Source organism: Phyllostomus hastatus, unplaced genomic scaffold (assembly GCF_019186645.2).
Source record: "Phyllostomus hastatus isolate PE091 unplaced genomic scaffold, TTU_PhHast_1.1 phas_contig_86, whole genome shotgun sequence".
Classification (NCBI taxonomy): Eukaryota; Metazoa; Chordata; class Mammalia; order Chiroptera; family Phyllostomidae; genus Phyllostomus; species Phyllostomus hastatus.
Window position 1 is genome coordinate 12,094,465 of NW_025333977.1, and position 16,564 is coordinate 12,111,028.

The 16,564-nt window shown below is 38.8% G+C and overlaps 1 protein-coding gene across 1 annotated transcript in view; it reads left to right on the plus strand.

Moving 5' to 3' along the window:
• Positions 1-16,564, plus strand: part of LEKR1 (leucine, glutamate and lysine rich 1) — a 148,522-nt gene that overhangs the window by 94,929 nt on the left and 37,029 nt on the right. Inside the window, exons 8-10 of the mRNA XM_045850755.1 lie at positions 553-630; positions 969-1,172; positions 12,584-12,677. Coding sequence (XP_045706711.1) covers positions 553-630; positions 969-1,172; positions 12,584-12,677 — 376 coding nt within the window. The remainder of the gene's footprint in view (positions 1-552; positions 631-968; positions 1,173-12,583; positions 12,678-16,564) is intronic.

Genomic DNA, 16,564 nt, shown 5'->3' on the forward strand with positions numbered 1-16,564 from the left:
CTGTGAGTTTGAAACCAGTTTTCTACCAGAATTTTAGCATTCTCTACATGATGCAGACTGGGGCCTGCCATAAGTGTAAAACCATTAAGCAAACAAACAAAAGCCTGGTATCATGCTGTTACCTCACTCCAAGTGTTGACTTCCTTCCAGAACCCGCCTGCTTTTGGTCACTTTCCAATACGTTTACATAGGAGGTTTTCTATTTTTCCAAAATGTTATCCAGAGTTTAGACTTTACATTTGATTGAAGACCAGTCTGATAAGAGCTTACGTGGCCATTATAAAAGTAGATGAATATGGTAAGAATTTTTTTCTAAATAAAGTAATGATAAAGAAAAACACCTATAGTCAGACTAACAGATTAGATTTCTTTTGGCGAAGAAAAATCCTTTAACTATATATTTGTAGTTTCAAGGAAATCTGCATATAAAACCACAAATAGAATATGAGGATAAGAAAAGTAATAAAGAAAAAATATGCTTTAAGAAAGGAAAACAGTTATACTTTAACTATTTTGAAATACAGTATTTGAACCACTTCTGTATTATTTTAGGAATAAGTCTAATGAAGCTGATGACTGCCAGAGAAAACTTAGGAAACTGAAGTTTGAATCCATTATTTCTGAATCAAGGTACACATTGCAAACTTTTTAATGAATAGTTTTTAGTAATTGAATTTGAAACCATATTTTAAATAACATTTTATTTAAAATGTGTTTAGTTTTTCTTATTGTATTATTTACATATTACCTAATTCAAGTTTATAATATGTTAAAGCTATTTATTGATTTTTGCTTCTGCCTAGATGGGAAAATTTTAATATCACAGAACTATTCATTTTCTAGCCTTTTTAATTTTTCTAAGTTAAAGTTATAGTCTGTTATCTCAACTGGGATTTCCATATACCTTTGATAAACATGAAAAATAGTATCTAATGCATATTAATGGCATTTTTTCTATTCCTTTTTAGGCATACCAGATTGCTTAAAGAGAAAGAAGACTCTTTAGTGGCTTGTCAACAGATACATAAAACTTTACAGGAAGAACTAACTGCAAAAGAAAGGCAAGAAGAAGACATAAAAAGAAGACTTACCCTTGCAGAAAATGAACTGGAGATAACCAAAACTCTTCTGAGTCAGATGAAGGAAGAGGTTGTAACACTGAAACGTGACAGGTGCAGTCCAGAATAATTTCTCCCAAAAATGTTTTATACTTATGTCAGCATTCCATATATATTTGAAATGTCACGGTCCTACATATTTTAATAACAATGAAGTCTCAGGATCAAACATGTATTTCGCCTGAAAGATCGTTACATCCTACCACCTCATTTTATAGGCATCAAGCTAAGCTTCAATTGGTTAAATTTCTTGCTTAAAGTCATACAGTTAGTTAATGAATGTGGAGATGGAACCCACATTACATCTGGTGTTGGATTTTTATTGAAAAGACTCAAAAAGGCCATGTGTAGTACTTCGTTGAGTTTTGCCAGGGCCAGTAATTGGTGGTCTGTTGTTTTCCAATAGAGAAAAATCTTTTTATATCACTTTTCCCTTTTACTGGTTTCTCTTTTCTTTGTTGTTTGTAAGCACCTCTTACTGAGGATTTGCCATGAGCACAAATACCCCTGGTATTGAGGTAGTATCAAGGATGCTAAGAAGAACATTTACCCAACCTTCCTAGATATGTTTGCTGTTAATTTGTCATTAAATTAACCATCTCTGAACTTTGCATCTCAACCCTACTTTCTAACTCTCTGTTTTCATTTGCCTGGCCTGTCTTTGCTCATTCTTTCCAAGTCTTTTTGCTTTAAATGCTTATTTGATATATAGCACAAATTTTGGGTTTGTTTTATTGGTTTTTATCAAATCTGGGCATCTTTAATAGGAGATGTTATCCCACTTACAATTCTAGAAGAACACAATTTCCTTAAGGGCAAGAATTTTTGTCTTACATTATTCTCTGTGCACAGAAAGTACTATTAGGCTATTGGTTTTTCAGTCTTCCTATCATTTTTATCTTTCAGCTTATTTTTATCATATTCATTTCATCTTATAAATACTTGGTTGCTTTCTGATTTAGAAGAATTATAATCTTTTTTTTTTACTTCTTTATAAGGGCAACTGTTCGCTGAGGAAGAGTCTGGTAGTGGGGCCCCAGGAATGAGTACTACATAGCTTAGAATAAGGTTTGTTGTCTCAGAATTTTCTCCTAACACTTTGCCCCCTGCATCATATCTATCTGCAGTCCAGGAGTCCAGGCTAGCAGGGCGTCTGTCTAGTTCACAGGGGAACAAGCCTTGTCTCTGGTTCACCCCGGGATGATAGACGTTAACTTCTGTTTGATTAAATAAGATGCAGAGCTGATTACTACCCACCATTTCTTCCTTTTCTGCCATACCAATAACCTGCTTTTTGCAAAGATGATACACCTTGTAGTTATATGCCTCTTCCTTCCACCTCATGACCTCTCTCTGCCATTTTGCAATTATGTAGTTGCTCAGCACATAGCATATTAGAAGCAGGAAATTTGCAAAAGCCAGGTTTACTAATAACATGAAGGAATGGCAGCTGAAACATTGAGATAAAAACAATAATAGCAAACAAAAAATTTAAAAGTATTGCCATTTCGCCCAGTATACAATAGAGACAAATGTTCCTACATGCATCAATAACCTTGAGCATCCCTATATTCGTAACATGGGGTAATAAGCAATGGCCATAATGATGAAGGATTGGAATCAGAAAGGTTAAAACCAGCTACGGAAGGATTTAGAGATGCAGCTACATTGAGAATGGTTGGAAGGACAGAGACTCGAAAAGAGCTGGCCTCCCTTCCACACACTGCGGCCGTGGTACATTTACACCATGGAATGCCACTCAGCAGTTAAACAGAAGGAAACCTTACCCTCTGCAACTGCATGGATGGACCCGGGGAGCAGTATGCTAAGTGAAATAAGCCACTCAGAGACAGACAAGTGCCATGTATCACTGATACATGGAATCTAGTGAACAAAATAAACTGATGAACAAAATAAAACTGGAGGCATGGACACATGGAACAGCCTGACAGACCTCAGACGGGAGGCGAGTGGGAAATCAATCTGGGAAATGCCATTTGGGATCAATGATCAAATAAAATGGTTTCTTTTTAATGCTTACTTAATAAATTATCTCTGGCTGCAATTCGAAAAAGGCAGTTTTATTAGTGTTTTGAGAATTAATAACATAATCAGAATAAATATAGAGCTTTCTTGAGGGATTGCTTTGAAACAGCCCACTCACCCAGATGTGTATATGTTTTGCTGTGTTTTTGTAAAAAATTGAGTATGATTCTAATCTTTCCTTCTGTTGTAAGTGTTGAATGAGAAGGATAATTTCTTTAAGTTTTCAGAGAACAGGGGCATCACTGAACTACCTCTTTCTCCTCTTCTTCCCCCTTTTTTCCTCTCACATCCTTGCCCTTTTCTTTGCTTTCTGTATTTAGTCTCCCTAAAAGCAGGCATGATATTACTTAGTCATTTGGTGGCACTAAGTTTATTGACAAGACATCTGTCACATAAAAAAATTAAAATATACTTATGGAACAGTAACTTATCATATTACCATAGGATTATTCCTAGACATAGGATTGTCATTTTCCTTTGCCCTAGGCTACCACTTTCAGATTTTCTTTTTTTGTCTGCCTTGTCCTCAGTTGTATCTTCACAGTTTGGCAAATGTATCCACTCAAAGGACTTGGCTTTGGGTACTTCGGTCAGCCAATAATTATTTGTTGAGCATTTACTATATGCCAGGTGTATATATCCTGGGGATACAACGGTGAATCTGAACCTTCCTGTTCTCACGAAGCTTACATTCTAATGGGAGAAACAAACAGTGAAAAGTAGAGAACTAACTAGAATACTACAGATTGTGGTAATAGATAAGTAAAGAGGTTTTGTAGATAGAGACGGCTAGAAGCGGTGGAAAGGGTGTTCATAAAAGTGACTTCAGAGATGATACATCGAGGGAGCAAGTGCAAGTTTCCAAACTGAAAGGGAAGGGCTTTACTAGCCAAGAACCGGCGTGGCGAGTTCTCGGAAATGACAGTGTGACTGGAGGGCTAGCAAGTGTGAATGAGGCCGGCAAGGGTAACGTCACGCAGGCTTTGCTCTCCACGTTGCTGCTGCAAAACTTTATCTTCCTCTGGCTGCAGGAGCTACCCGTTATCCTGCCGCTTTCCTGTCTCTGTTTTGGATCTTTGCCCCTCCCCACTGCGATCCTCTGACAGTGGACATTCCTTACAGTTCATGCACGAATTTGGCTTTTCTCTCTTTACTTTCTTTCCTTCAGTAAACTTTATTTCCTTCAGTCTGCTGAGCAAGCACCAATGGAACCTTAAAAAGCAAGGTGGCCCTAAGCAGTTGGAGAGTGAAAGTCCCTCCAAAAGCAGGAGCTGGGCTTAAGAAAATCTTTTAAAATAAAGACGCAGAGATGCTTGTTTGGTAGGACTGGGCAGTGCTCAGAAATCTGCTGCACAGCAAGGTCCCGAACCATGGCTGTGGAAGGGCCGCAACCAGCCGGGCTGCCAGATATGCTCACCAAAGGCCAGAGCCCAACTTGCTCACAGAGACAGCATATGCATCCCTAAGTGCAGCCAGCCCCTCTGCACACTGCCCCGCCCCCCACCCCTCCCAGCAGCAGAGCCCTTTTGCTGAAGTTCCATTGGGACCACAGTGAAAAAACATACAACTTAGAAGCTATATAGTTTCAGAAGATGAGAAAAAGATGTAAAAAGCCAGAACTAATCCTGGGGGTGGAGCCGGGGGGAAACTGGCAGAACTTCTGAATTTGGAGCCAGAAAGGAGTTAGTAACTGGGGAATAATCCACGTATTAGTGCAAATCTATTAATGGTGCATTGCTTTCTCCCTCACACTCAGCTGAGGAAGCTGGATTAGAAGAAGCTCCATGGGGGAGGAAGAGAAGTCGGTCCTTTGAAACTGGGGATGCTGGGGGCAAAGAAGGTCTGTGGCCAGCGTGGTCACAGACACGTTGAGGCTGGGGGAAGGGGTCTGCTTTGTGGACAGGAGGAATGCAGCAAGATGCAGAGGACAGTGCCAGAGGAAAGCTTGGCTGTTTTTAAAATCCTGTGTAAAAAGAGTCCACGTATCTCATTTTTCTGGGCTACGAGGGCTCTCCGACCAGAGCCAGAACTCTGCTCAGACCTTGAATTCATGATACCACTTTGTGGATTTAATAGAGTTCTGTGGGCTGGCCTGTGGGCCTAATTCCATTTTTATGGAAAATTATTTTGATGGTAAAATATGTTCTGAGTCCCCTACAACCAACTTACAAATGGATTTTATAAGGCCACATGTGTTTGAGCTTGGAGACTGCCCACATATAACACTCAGAGAAATTCATGCATGCACTAACACGTAGCCTGCAGCCACACTGCGGACCACACCGCAGTTTTATAACAGCTCTCGTGCCCTGCGCGTTCCCAAGAACTGTTACTTGCCCTATCTTGGCACTTTCCAAGAGGAAATATAGATAAGTACTTGCTGTGATTTACTTGTCAATAACATGATAAGATTTACTTGTCAATAACATGATAACACTTGAAGAGCATTTTTGAAGGAAAAGCTTAGTCGAAACCAAAGTTAGGCGCAAGTTGCTTATGTTAAATTATTTTGTAAATAAATAATATATGGCTGTATCTCTCTGTCTATCCTGATATTTCTCTATCTTAAATGAAGTTGTCTTAATTGTTCCCATCACTGCAAAGATGTATCTTTCAGGCTTTAGGGAAGGATTTTATTTTTCCTCCCCCACACACATAATATTAACTTCTTTTTTAATTCCCTGGTCCTCTCCTCTCTTTATTTTTGTCATTTATTTTAATTGGAAGCTATAAACCCTCACCTTAGAAAATATACACAACATCTAGCAAATTATTTCAAGAAGTTCAGGGAGTTTTCTGTTTTCCTGTGTGTGACATGGCCCAATAAGTAAACGGGCCTGTGTCCTCATGTTCTCTCTCCTCCCTCCCTCTCTCCTTCTCTCCTGGCCCTTCTCCTTCTCCCTCTCAGGCCCTCTTCCACACAATACACGAGTTTCACAGTGTGGAGAGCCCTCTCAGCGCTGGTGCAGACAGGGTCTTCACACCGCCCTGGGGCGGATGCCTGTGTCCTTGCGTGGTGCTCAGTGGGAGGAGCAAGGGACTGAGAGGAAGCCTGGACTCCGCTCTCCCAGCCACTTGCCACAGAGGAAGGGGCTCATTTTTCCTGCACAAGTATGCCACTCCCCCTCACCCCTTACTAAGCCCTCTGTCCCTAGGTCTGCCCCTGTCCACAGGGAACACTTTTTCTAGTTCACCAACCTGGAGGGGAAGTCATTTCTAAATGACTAGCGCTGCTGGCAGAGCCATGGTGCTCACCTGTGAAGAAGGTGTCATTTTCCACATGAGGAAATAGCGTAAGCGAGGCTACATTTCTTGCTCAGGGTCACATCACTGACAAAGACAGAAATGAAGCTCCATGTGTCTAACCTTTATAACCCATGTTCTCTCTATTACAGTTTGCACAATTCCCTCAGCATCTGCTTTAAAACGCTCAGTTTGGTCAGCTTCCGTTCATGGGACTTCTCTTTCTCAACCAGGTTCTAACACCGTCTTTGGGAGACTCCCAACCCTGCATAAAGTGGAAAGACCCAGAGCGTCTCCTTTGTGTCCCCTCTCTTTCATCCCCCACCCCTCCACTCTTTCGGGGTTCTCCCGTTCACTAGAAATATAAATATAAATAAATATAAATATATAAATATAAATATAAACAGGGAATGTTTTGTCTTCTTCTCTCCGATGTCTCCGCAAAATCAGTAGTAGAACTCTATCTTCAGAATGAAAATAGAATACAAACATTTCCCAACACATGCTAGAAGAAGAGAAGATCAGTGTCTATTGAGGCATGTGCTATTTTCATGAAAGCTAGACGCCATAAGTAGTATACAATATAGAAAAGAATCTGGGAGCAATGCTTTAAGGGTCTGTTACCTTGAGGTAATATGGCTTAGTATTTTTTAAAATGGACTTTAGATTTAGGCAAACATAGGTTTAAATTTCAACTTGACCAGTCTCAAGTCTGGACAACTTAACTACTTCACACTTCATTTTTCTTATCTGTAAAATGGGCATATTAGTAATAGCTATCTTGTTGTGAAGATCAACACATCTGTAATAGTACTGTGCCTGATAGATTGTAGATGCTCAGAAGGTATTAATTCACTCCCTCTCCTCTTTCCTGACACTGCCTACCCCTTGAAGATCATGCCTTACTACTTTTGATACCCTGTACTGGTGATGTAGATATTCAGTAAGTGTCTGTTGAATTGAAGATTATCTGCCTGACTCTTAGAGTTATAAAGATTAGTCCATGGAGTGCTTCGATTTGGATGCTATCCTGTTAGTTTAAAGGATTGTGAAATGAAGTGGCCTATGTAACATCATTCTGGAATAACAGTCCACACTGGGCTCCCCTCCCCCCAAGACTTCTTTCTTTCTCTGGTTTCTTATCCATCAACAGCTCTCAGAACAAGAGGCTGACTTCTTATGCTATCACAGGCTTACTGCTTTTAATGAAGGCAGAAGTTGTGGCAAAATCAAACTCGTCAGTTTGACTGACAATGTGAAGACAATTGAAAGCTGTCATTTAGCTTTACGGTTTGACATTTGTTTGCAGTTACATTTTTAACTGCAACTAAGGGAGTCTTGGTTTTTTGCATGTGTATAAGAAATTAGATTCTCATTTTCTTTTTGGTCTAAGAACTTAAAAGTTAAAGTTTTAAAAATAAACACTCTTAATTGTGAGTTGATCCTAGTTTTCCAAATGTGCCAACTCCCCAAAACATTATTTTAAAAAATCTCTGTCTGGTGAAGTTGCAGGCTGGGACGCTCAGGCAGCCGCCCCTCCTCTCACGTGGGAGAAGCAGAGGCGGCATCAGAGAGTCCCAGGCTGGTGTGAGCCGGGGCAGCTTTGCCACTCGTGAATCACATCACTTCAGAAACCTCCATTTCTTCTAAAAGTTGGGGGATTGCATTCATGTATTTCCAAAGGCCGACAAGAAAAAAAACCCACTGTATTCCTAGAGACCAAAACGGTGCCTGACACCTAGTAGGCGCTCCATAAATATTTGTTGATCATGTGGATGTATGGGCGGGAATGAGCTGAACCCCAGTCGGGCCAGAGCTCCCAGCATTTCTCTGAGGGTCAGAGGGTCTCTGACTTGCCAGAAGTCAGAGCTGGGACTACAGTTCTGTATTCTGGTGAAAATCTTTTGTATTGGGTTCTTAGTAAATCCAAATGTGGGACCCAAAGTTGTGTAGTTTCCTATAAATCTAAAGCAGCAATTTCTGTAGAACTGGTTTGGTTCTAAAGAGGAAATTGAGTATCTGCATGACAGTCAAAAACAGCTGTACATTTTCAGCTTTTTATAACATGAAAAATAGCAACATGCCTCTAATAATTATGTTTTATTTCTTAAATTCCTCTAGATTTCTAGCAGAAAGTCTCACCAGAATCAAAGTTGATCCTTAGAGGTCCCTTCAACACAGGATTCTTTTTTCTCAATCAGTTTCTTAAGACAGTTTCCTATTCCTAAACAATGTGCAAGCTCTTCCATAAGTGTGTACTGTATAAGTGTGCTCTTTATTTTTTTTAAAGATTTTATTTATTTATTTTTAGAGAGGAAAGGGAGGGAGAAAGAGAGAGAGAAACATCAATGTGCAGTTGCTGGAGGCCGTGGCCTACAACCCAGGCATGTGCCCTGACTGGGAATCGAACCTGCGACACTTTGGTTTGCAGCCCGCACTCAATCCACTGAGCTACGCCAGCCAGGCTGTGTTCTTTATTTTTAAATCACGATTATCTTTTTTCACACATACAGTCATCTCTGTATGCATCACTCAGCGCACAGCCCATGCTAATCGAGGACGGTTAGTGTTTGTAACATCACATATAATTTTTCCTCCTGCCTTGTCCCATGAAGAAATCACAGTGAAAAGTTTTTGGAGTCGGAAACAGAGGTTCAGCAGGAATCAAAGATACATAAAAATCCTTATTTCTGTCATTATAAGTATCAAGCAAACTTACCATCACAGACACAAGTTTGTAATTTTTATAACAGTATACTTAAAACACCTTATACTTTGCACAGATTCATAAGGAACTTCACAATTCTTTGAAATTCAGTGAATAGTTATACTTCACTAAAATTGTTTGAAACGTGATTTATGTTTTAGCTTCCCTAATCTACTGGACTTTCACAGTTTTATTCTAAAGGGATACACCTGACAGTGGTGTTTTGTATTGGGTTCATCAGAGGAACGTGTATGGAGTGGATTCTGCTTCTGGCGCTATCAATCAAAATTATAACTGTCTCCAGGGAGACTGAAATTTGAGCATCTCAAATGTTCAGTATCATCCATTTTATAGTACAGGTAATTCATAATGTACTCACAGGCACCTGTCTGAAAATGCTCCTTGGAACTTTCTAATCAGAAAGACCTCTTTTTAAATAGGAAAACTGGCTTAAGAAATAAAGTAGATGAAATTGCCAGAACTCTGCAGTCTGGCCATTTCTAACAGGCACATGGCCAGCCACAGCCATTCTATGATAATTTTGAAAATCAGGTAAAGTGCCACTTTATTTCCATATCCCAAGACCCTCAATCCCATCTGCAAATTCCCTCTGCTATATATGGTAAATCATCTATGGAAAGGAAGGAAGTAGAGAAAGTTGTTTCCCAACAGGGCAAAATCACTAATGCCCTCTTTTAATGTGACCAGCGCAGACAAGTATGTATCGGAGAGGAAAACCAGGAGCTGCGGCGAAGACTGGACTGGGAAATCACTTCCATGGGGAAGAACCATAGCCTAAGCAAAGAATGTTTCCCATCTCCAGGCTAAGAAGCCTCACAGTGGCTTCCAGTGGGATTTCAGAGTGGCAATGGACTCCACCTAGGGCCAGGTGACTTACTGGGTACTTCCCAGTGAGAGGACTGGGCTGCCCACTCTTTGTTGACATCAGACCTGGCCACTTGACTTGTTCTTGCCACTGAAATGTGGGAGAAGTGATATGCACCCATTCTAAGCAGAAGCTCTAACAGATCCTATGCTTTGGCAAGTTTTGTTGTCAGTGAGCCACAGAATCAGAATTCTCATGTAAGAGTTGCTCCTTGGGCTGCTTCCTGGAACAAAACGGGGAACAGCTCAGCAGATGACACCTAATGAGCAAAAAAATAAACACACTTTAGCGTTGTGAGTCTTTGAGATTGCAGACATGTTATGTTCCATATGTCTCTGAAATATAAAATTAGAGCGGTCAGTGGAGAGCTGGATATGTGAGTCAACTACGCAGGGAACAGATAGGAGCTGGAGATAAAATTTGGGAGCTGTCAGCATCTGTATTGCATTTTAACCATAAGAGTAGATAAGATCGCCTAGAGAAAGAGTAGAGAGAAAAAAAAAAGGTCCAGAACAAAGTGCTGAGAACACAAACATTAATTGACAAGTAGAGGAAGATAAGTCTGCAAGGGAGACAGCAGTGGCCACATCTTTGGAGGAAAGCCATAAGTGTGGTTTTTCATGTAACCCTACGTTTGCTGTCTTCATTCTGTGTTCCCTCTGCTTCACTTCCCTTTCTCCAGCTCCCAGACTGCTGAGCAAGCATCAGGACCTCCTAGGTCTGCCTCACACTTGAGAAGATAAAGCTTCTTCTTACATTGGTGGATTTGAGTGCCATATGGGCAGGGACCCTGCCTGCCTAATTCGCCTCTGTCCCTCCAAGGCCTGATGGTGCTGCCTTGTTCATAGTGTGCACAGTGGTCAGTGAACCTGCCATACTTCTCGCCTGCCCATTCCCTCCCCTTGGTCTCTCCCTGTTGCTCTCTTTCCCCCACATACCCATTCTACTCTGCACTCAGGCTTAGCTGTATTTGTAAATACGGGGTACATACATGGAAGGTTCACACAGGTGCAAAGGATAAAAAAGTACAACACAATGAACATCTATGTATCAATCACTCAGTGTAGGAAAATGAACCTTACCTTTGGCTTTGAACCCCGTGTGCTTCTCCCCAGTTCCACCGCATTGCATTCTTCCCCAGAGGAAACCAGCAAAGGGCACTTTGCGGTTCTCAGCAAACTAGGAATAAAGACATCTACAAAAACTGCGGTAACTTATGCCTGTGATTTCTTTGCTTCACTCGATGATTTTACCAAGTATGTTTGTATTCCTAAAAATGTTAGATTTCTATATATGTTATCTTTATAGAAATAAAATCACGTATATTATTCAGTGATTTTTTTTCTTTGTGCTCAAGATATGTTTCTGAGCTTTGTCCATAATAATGCATGTGGCTGAGAATCATTCATTTCTTCATCTACAGTTTATTCTAAAGTATACCACTATTTATTTACCCATTCTGCCGTAGCTGTATTCCAGAAGTTTTGATATAGTAGAACAAGGAGGAAGAGTTAGAGATGACTCAGAGATTTCAAGCTAAGATTTTGACTGTTACAGGTTTTCAGAAGTCAAAAGGAAAGGCAAGATCACAGGAAATGTGATCTTTATGAATATGAAAAATTCAAGATCTTGGAATTCAATTTTTCTTGAAATTCAAGAATTTCAAGATCTTGATGATCTTGAAAAACTCCGATGAATTTTTTCTTAAATGTGAAATCTTTGGTGTTGATGGATCATTAGAGATTTCCAACAACGATTATAAATGAGAGTCATGAATTTGAGAAAAGGGATCAGAGCAAAGGAAGAGGTTGGTGATGGAAAACAAAGGGTGTAGAAGAGGAATAAGCAATGGAGAAAAATCACCTACATGGACGAGAAGACTCGTGGAGATTACAGAAAAGGGAGGAGCCCTGACCAAGAAGCCTGCTGTTGCCACCACTTGTGATAGTCAAAGGTTTAATTTCAGTGCCCCATGAAAGGTTCTCGTGAATCACCCACACAACCTCCATCAGGAGGATCACAAACTAAGCTTTAAGATCTGTTTGTGTGAATTACAATATTAAAGTGTTCTTTGTGTTTTCAATTTTCTGATTTTTTTTATATTATACCATACCACATCTCAGACATTACCCTCCCATTGGTTTGTTCCTACCGCTACTTGAGAAAAGTAAAAGAAAAATAAATCTAGCAGAAACCACAAACATGTTGATTTCATGGCATATCCCAACATAGTTTCCTTTAAAAAAACCAAAATATTGTCTAGTGTTACAATTTAGTCATAAACTTTAGAACCACAATGTATAGCATTTTATTATATTTGTGATTCCATATATGTTATTACTATTTCATGCAAAAACGACCCTACTTACTACACAGAAATTAAGCCTGAGAAAATACGTACCTTATATGAAGTGTTTGTAAATTACTGGTAGCAGTTAAAATCATATCTAGTAACAGTATATATATTGCTTAAGGGAATAAACAGACTAAGTTGTGAAATTATATCCTCTGAGCCAAGATGTGCACCTTAGTGAGAGTGTTAGGGGTGAGTCTTGACTCATGTGTCGGGTTTATGGTTTTCAGGGAATTGATGCTGATTTCACATCAGAAAAGCATTGAGCAGCTGCAGGAAACCCTTAGACAGAAGCTGCTGGATGATGATAACTGGAGGGAGAAGGTAATGATAATGTAGCTTTCATCAGCATGTGTCTTATTTGCTTTTTAAAAGTTCTATCCATTTGCCAGAAGACAATTACAAATAGATTTCTTTGCTTCTATGCACACATTTGGTTCCTTCTGGAATTTCCTAGACCAAAAATAGTTATGATACATGTCTTTTCCAATTTATTAGATAACATAATGGGAATAAAAAGGTAAGAACAGCACCTGAAATCTTGTAAGATTAAGATAGCCCTTAGTTCTCATGTAAAACCATAATTTTTATTTTTAAATACTTACTTTTTCCCCCCATACAGTGGCAGAATTTGCATATGACTACATGTTTACAAGCAGGGTAATATTACTTCATTCTAACAATGTCTCTGCTTTTAAGAAGGTGGTACAAGAGAACAGAAGATGACAAAATTATTTTCTTATGAACTTTGGGCAGTGTGAACTGACTAAGTACTTAGCTCACTATTTCCAAGGAAATTGTTTGTTCCTAGAGTATTAAAAAATTGCATTGATTTTTGTCTTTGAACTTCTCTATGAGTTTAACAGTTTCAACAATGTATATGTACTGTTTTGTTAATTTTAAAGAACACAAATACATAACATTTTAAAAAATGTTAGCCCCTACCTTCTCAGCCATCATCTCCCTATCATAACTTCTGATGCTCTGTGATTGGTCCCTGGGCCTGGCCCCACACAACACACTGAAGCCTTCTGAACTCTCTTTCGTACCCATCTGGCACCTATCCCTAGCACTAACCTCTGCCTTGGTTTCTGAGCATGATTTCAATCTGCATCCAGAACTAGAGCTGGCTACTAAAGTTCAGGTTGCTTGACTGAAGTCCTGACCTGCTGTTTGGTTATCATCGGCTTTTTCTCTTTGCTGACTACAACCTGTAACCTCAAGCAGCCAGCACTTGCAAACCGACATCTCCTGGAATCTCCCACTTGGCCATCCATCCGATTGAAACCTTTTAGGCATTGTTGCTGGCTCAGGTCAATTGTAAATTTGTCATTTTTATTTCCAGTCTTCACACAGGTGGCCATACTCAGCCCGTACTGGTCCACTGTAGATCAGCTCTTTTTCCCTTTCCCTCAGAGATAGCACTTCTAGTCTGTGACAGAAATGATCATTGTAACAACAGTTTCATATGGGCAACAATTAAATTGGAGGATATGAACCAAAGTTGCTCTGAGTGTCTCTTTCCTATTTTGTCTTATGTTGTAGCATGGTCTTTTTCTTGTCCTTCTCCAAAGCTCGCACTGCTTTAATTCTTTTGAATTTTTATTAGTCTCAGTGTTTGCAATTGGCTAATCTGTTTTACTCACTTCCCCCATCTTTACCAATCCATGTTGAAAAATACAAAAAGATGTGGAACTAACAATCCAAAAAATGCAAATTAAAACAATGAGAAATTGTTTTTCACACTTCCAATTGGTAGAGTGGTTTTTGCACTGCACTGAAAGTCTAGTGAGACAGTCTTTCATACTCACCCTTTAAGGGACAGGAAATTACAGCAGCTGTTTAGAAAGCAGTTTGGCAATTTATATGAAGAGATGTTATAAATGTCCCATCTTTGGCTCAGAAATTTCACTGATGAAAGTAATATGGATAGAGATTTACAGATATTTCCCTTCCCTCAAAATTCTTGGCTCCCCCTAGAGTGACAGAGTAAACTTTACTGCCTTTGCTTGTGTAGAAGTTTCTCATCTCTCAGCTGCATCCCATGAAAGACTTCAGGTACAACCTACTGGAGAACTCTCTGCTTTCACAACCCCGTCTAGAGCTGCTGCTCACTGCACCCTGTCCCTGAGGTGCTAACACAGCGAGTAGACCTAGTTAGTGGGGGCATCTGATCATACAAGAGTATTATGTTTGTGCTTTATGACAAATTAATTTGATGATGAAAATAAACCTACATAGGATTCTTTAAGTTCTTACTAAGACCATATTTTCTTTCTAATAGAACTATATCACAGGTGTATTTTGGCAGGTATAATTTTCTAGAATATAAATGGATATTTTATTGAGTTGAGAAGGCATGACTTCTTGTTAATAAATCTTATCATTTAGTTTAGCATTAAATCAAGATCCAGACCAGTAAAGCCAAGATATGATCATTATGTCTTGGCTGTGTTAGCTATTGAAACTATGAATAAAAAGTTCCATAAAAGTTGTCTCATGAGAGAGAAGGATAGCTAATATGACATTGTCATCTCTTTCCTGGGTCACTGTGCCTTTGTGTAGGAATGAAATGTTCCCTTTATAAATATATAGTACACATACTAGAAGTTTATTAGAATAAACTTCATAACTTAAATGCTTTTAATATTCAAGAAAGTAGATAGCAATTTATGCCTATGCTTAATTATTTCAGAGTATGGGAAAAGCACGTAAGAAAATCAATAGTTGCTATGCAACAAGGATGGCACATTTTTAAATAACTGCATGTTTACTAATTGTCATGAATTTTTGTTTATTTGAAGTGTTGCTTTGATGTGAAGAAAGGAAATTAATGTGCATGCTGAACATTTAAAATTGGTTCCAAATGCACAATCGTGTTACTATTCAGTAAAAAATCTGTAATTAAAAAATCTCCTATAACCAGAAGGCTTACAGTAAGTGAGTCACTTATTGACTATCACTTTGTCATGCCATAAAAAATTTCAAAAAAATATTTTCTTAGGTTATCACTAAGATATCACGTTTAGGAACTTTTTATAATTGAATTATGAACTTTATTTTAAATAGTACATAGATCTTTTAAAAATCAATAGTTAAAACAAACAATATCTTACTTCCTGACTGAGCAATTGGATTGATAGTGAAAATCCAGGGGGAAAATTTTACTTTAAGAAATAGTCAATTCCAGCATGGAAGAAAGGCAAAAAAAAAAAAAGCAACCCACTCAAATTTTTCTTTAAAATGGTCTATTAAGTTCTAGTGCACTTTAATGTACTATTAATAAAGTTAAAGAGGGTGGCTAAAATTAAGAAAAGTAATAAAATAATATTTGGCAGGGATGAAGTTATATATAAAAGTATTAATTTTTATGCATAAGTATATGGCTAAAAAATACTGAAGGCAGGCTTTAATTTCTTAAAATATGTTGTGTAGTTTTCAGAACTGAATTGATCACAAAAACTTTAGGCCTGAAATAGCTTGCAAAGATCATCTGATTTAAACCCTTAACCTAGATAATAAAAATATAGTCCCTATTATTAGAATATTTACTATATCCAGGTCTTATTTTGAATGCTTTCCATAACTATAATTTTAATCATTGTAACATTATTATTCCCATTTGCACATGGAAAAGGTAAGGCTCAGAGCAGGTAGGTAATTGCCAAAGTTATATAGCTGGGAAGTGAGAACTGATATAAACCTGAGAGAAAGAGAGAACAGAGATAGCTGAATACAAAGTCCAAAACCTCTGCATTTGGCTTAGATGGCGTAACAACAGTTTTACGCCCTAAAACAACTAAATAAAAAAAAGAAAACAATAGTTTTAAGGCATTGGACATCAGGAAATGGAGGGCAGTGGTTCTTGGATATAGGAGACAAACAAGGTGAGCTTTGTGATAACCCTAACTTAGTGCCTTAAAAGAAATGTAAGGCCGTGGTGCAGGGAGTGAGTATCCAGGAGTTTGGCAGATTATCTGAGTTGAGGAGACCTTGCTGTGAGTCCAGAAAGATCAAGGTGCCTAGAATTTATAGGATAGTGTTCTCATAAGAGACCTGTACAGAGAAAGAACACTAAAGATCTACAAAGGGTCCCAATAAATACATGTATGATCAGTGCAAATATGTGAGGAAACTACCCAAAGCCAGGGAAAGACCCATCTGAAGGATTAGAAATAAGAGTAGCAAATGCTCTACAATGTCAATAATGG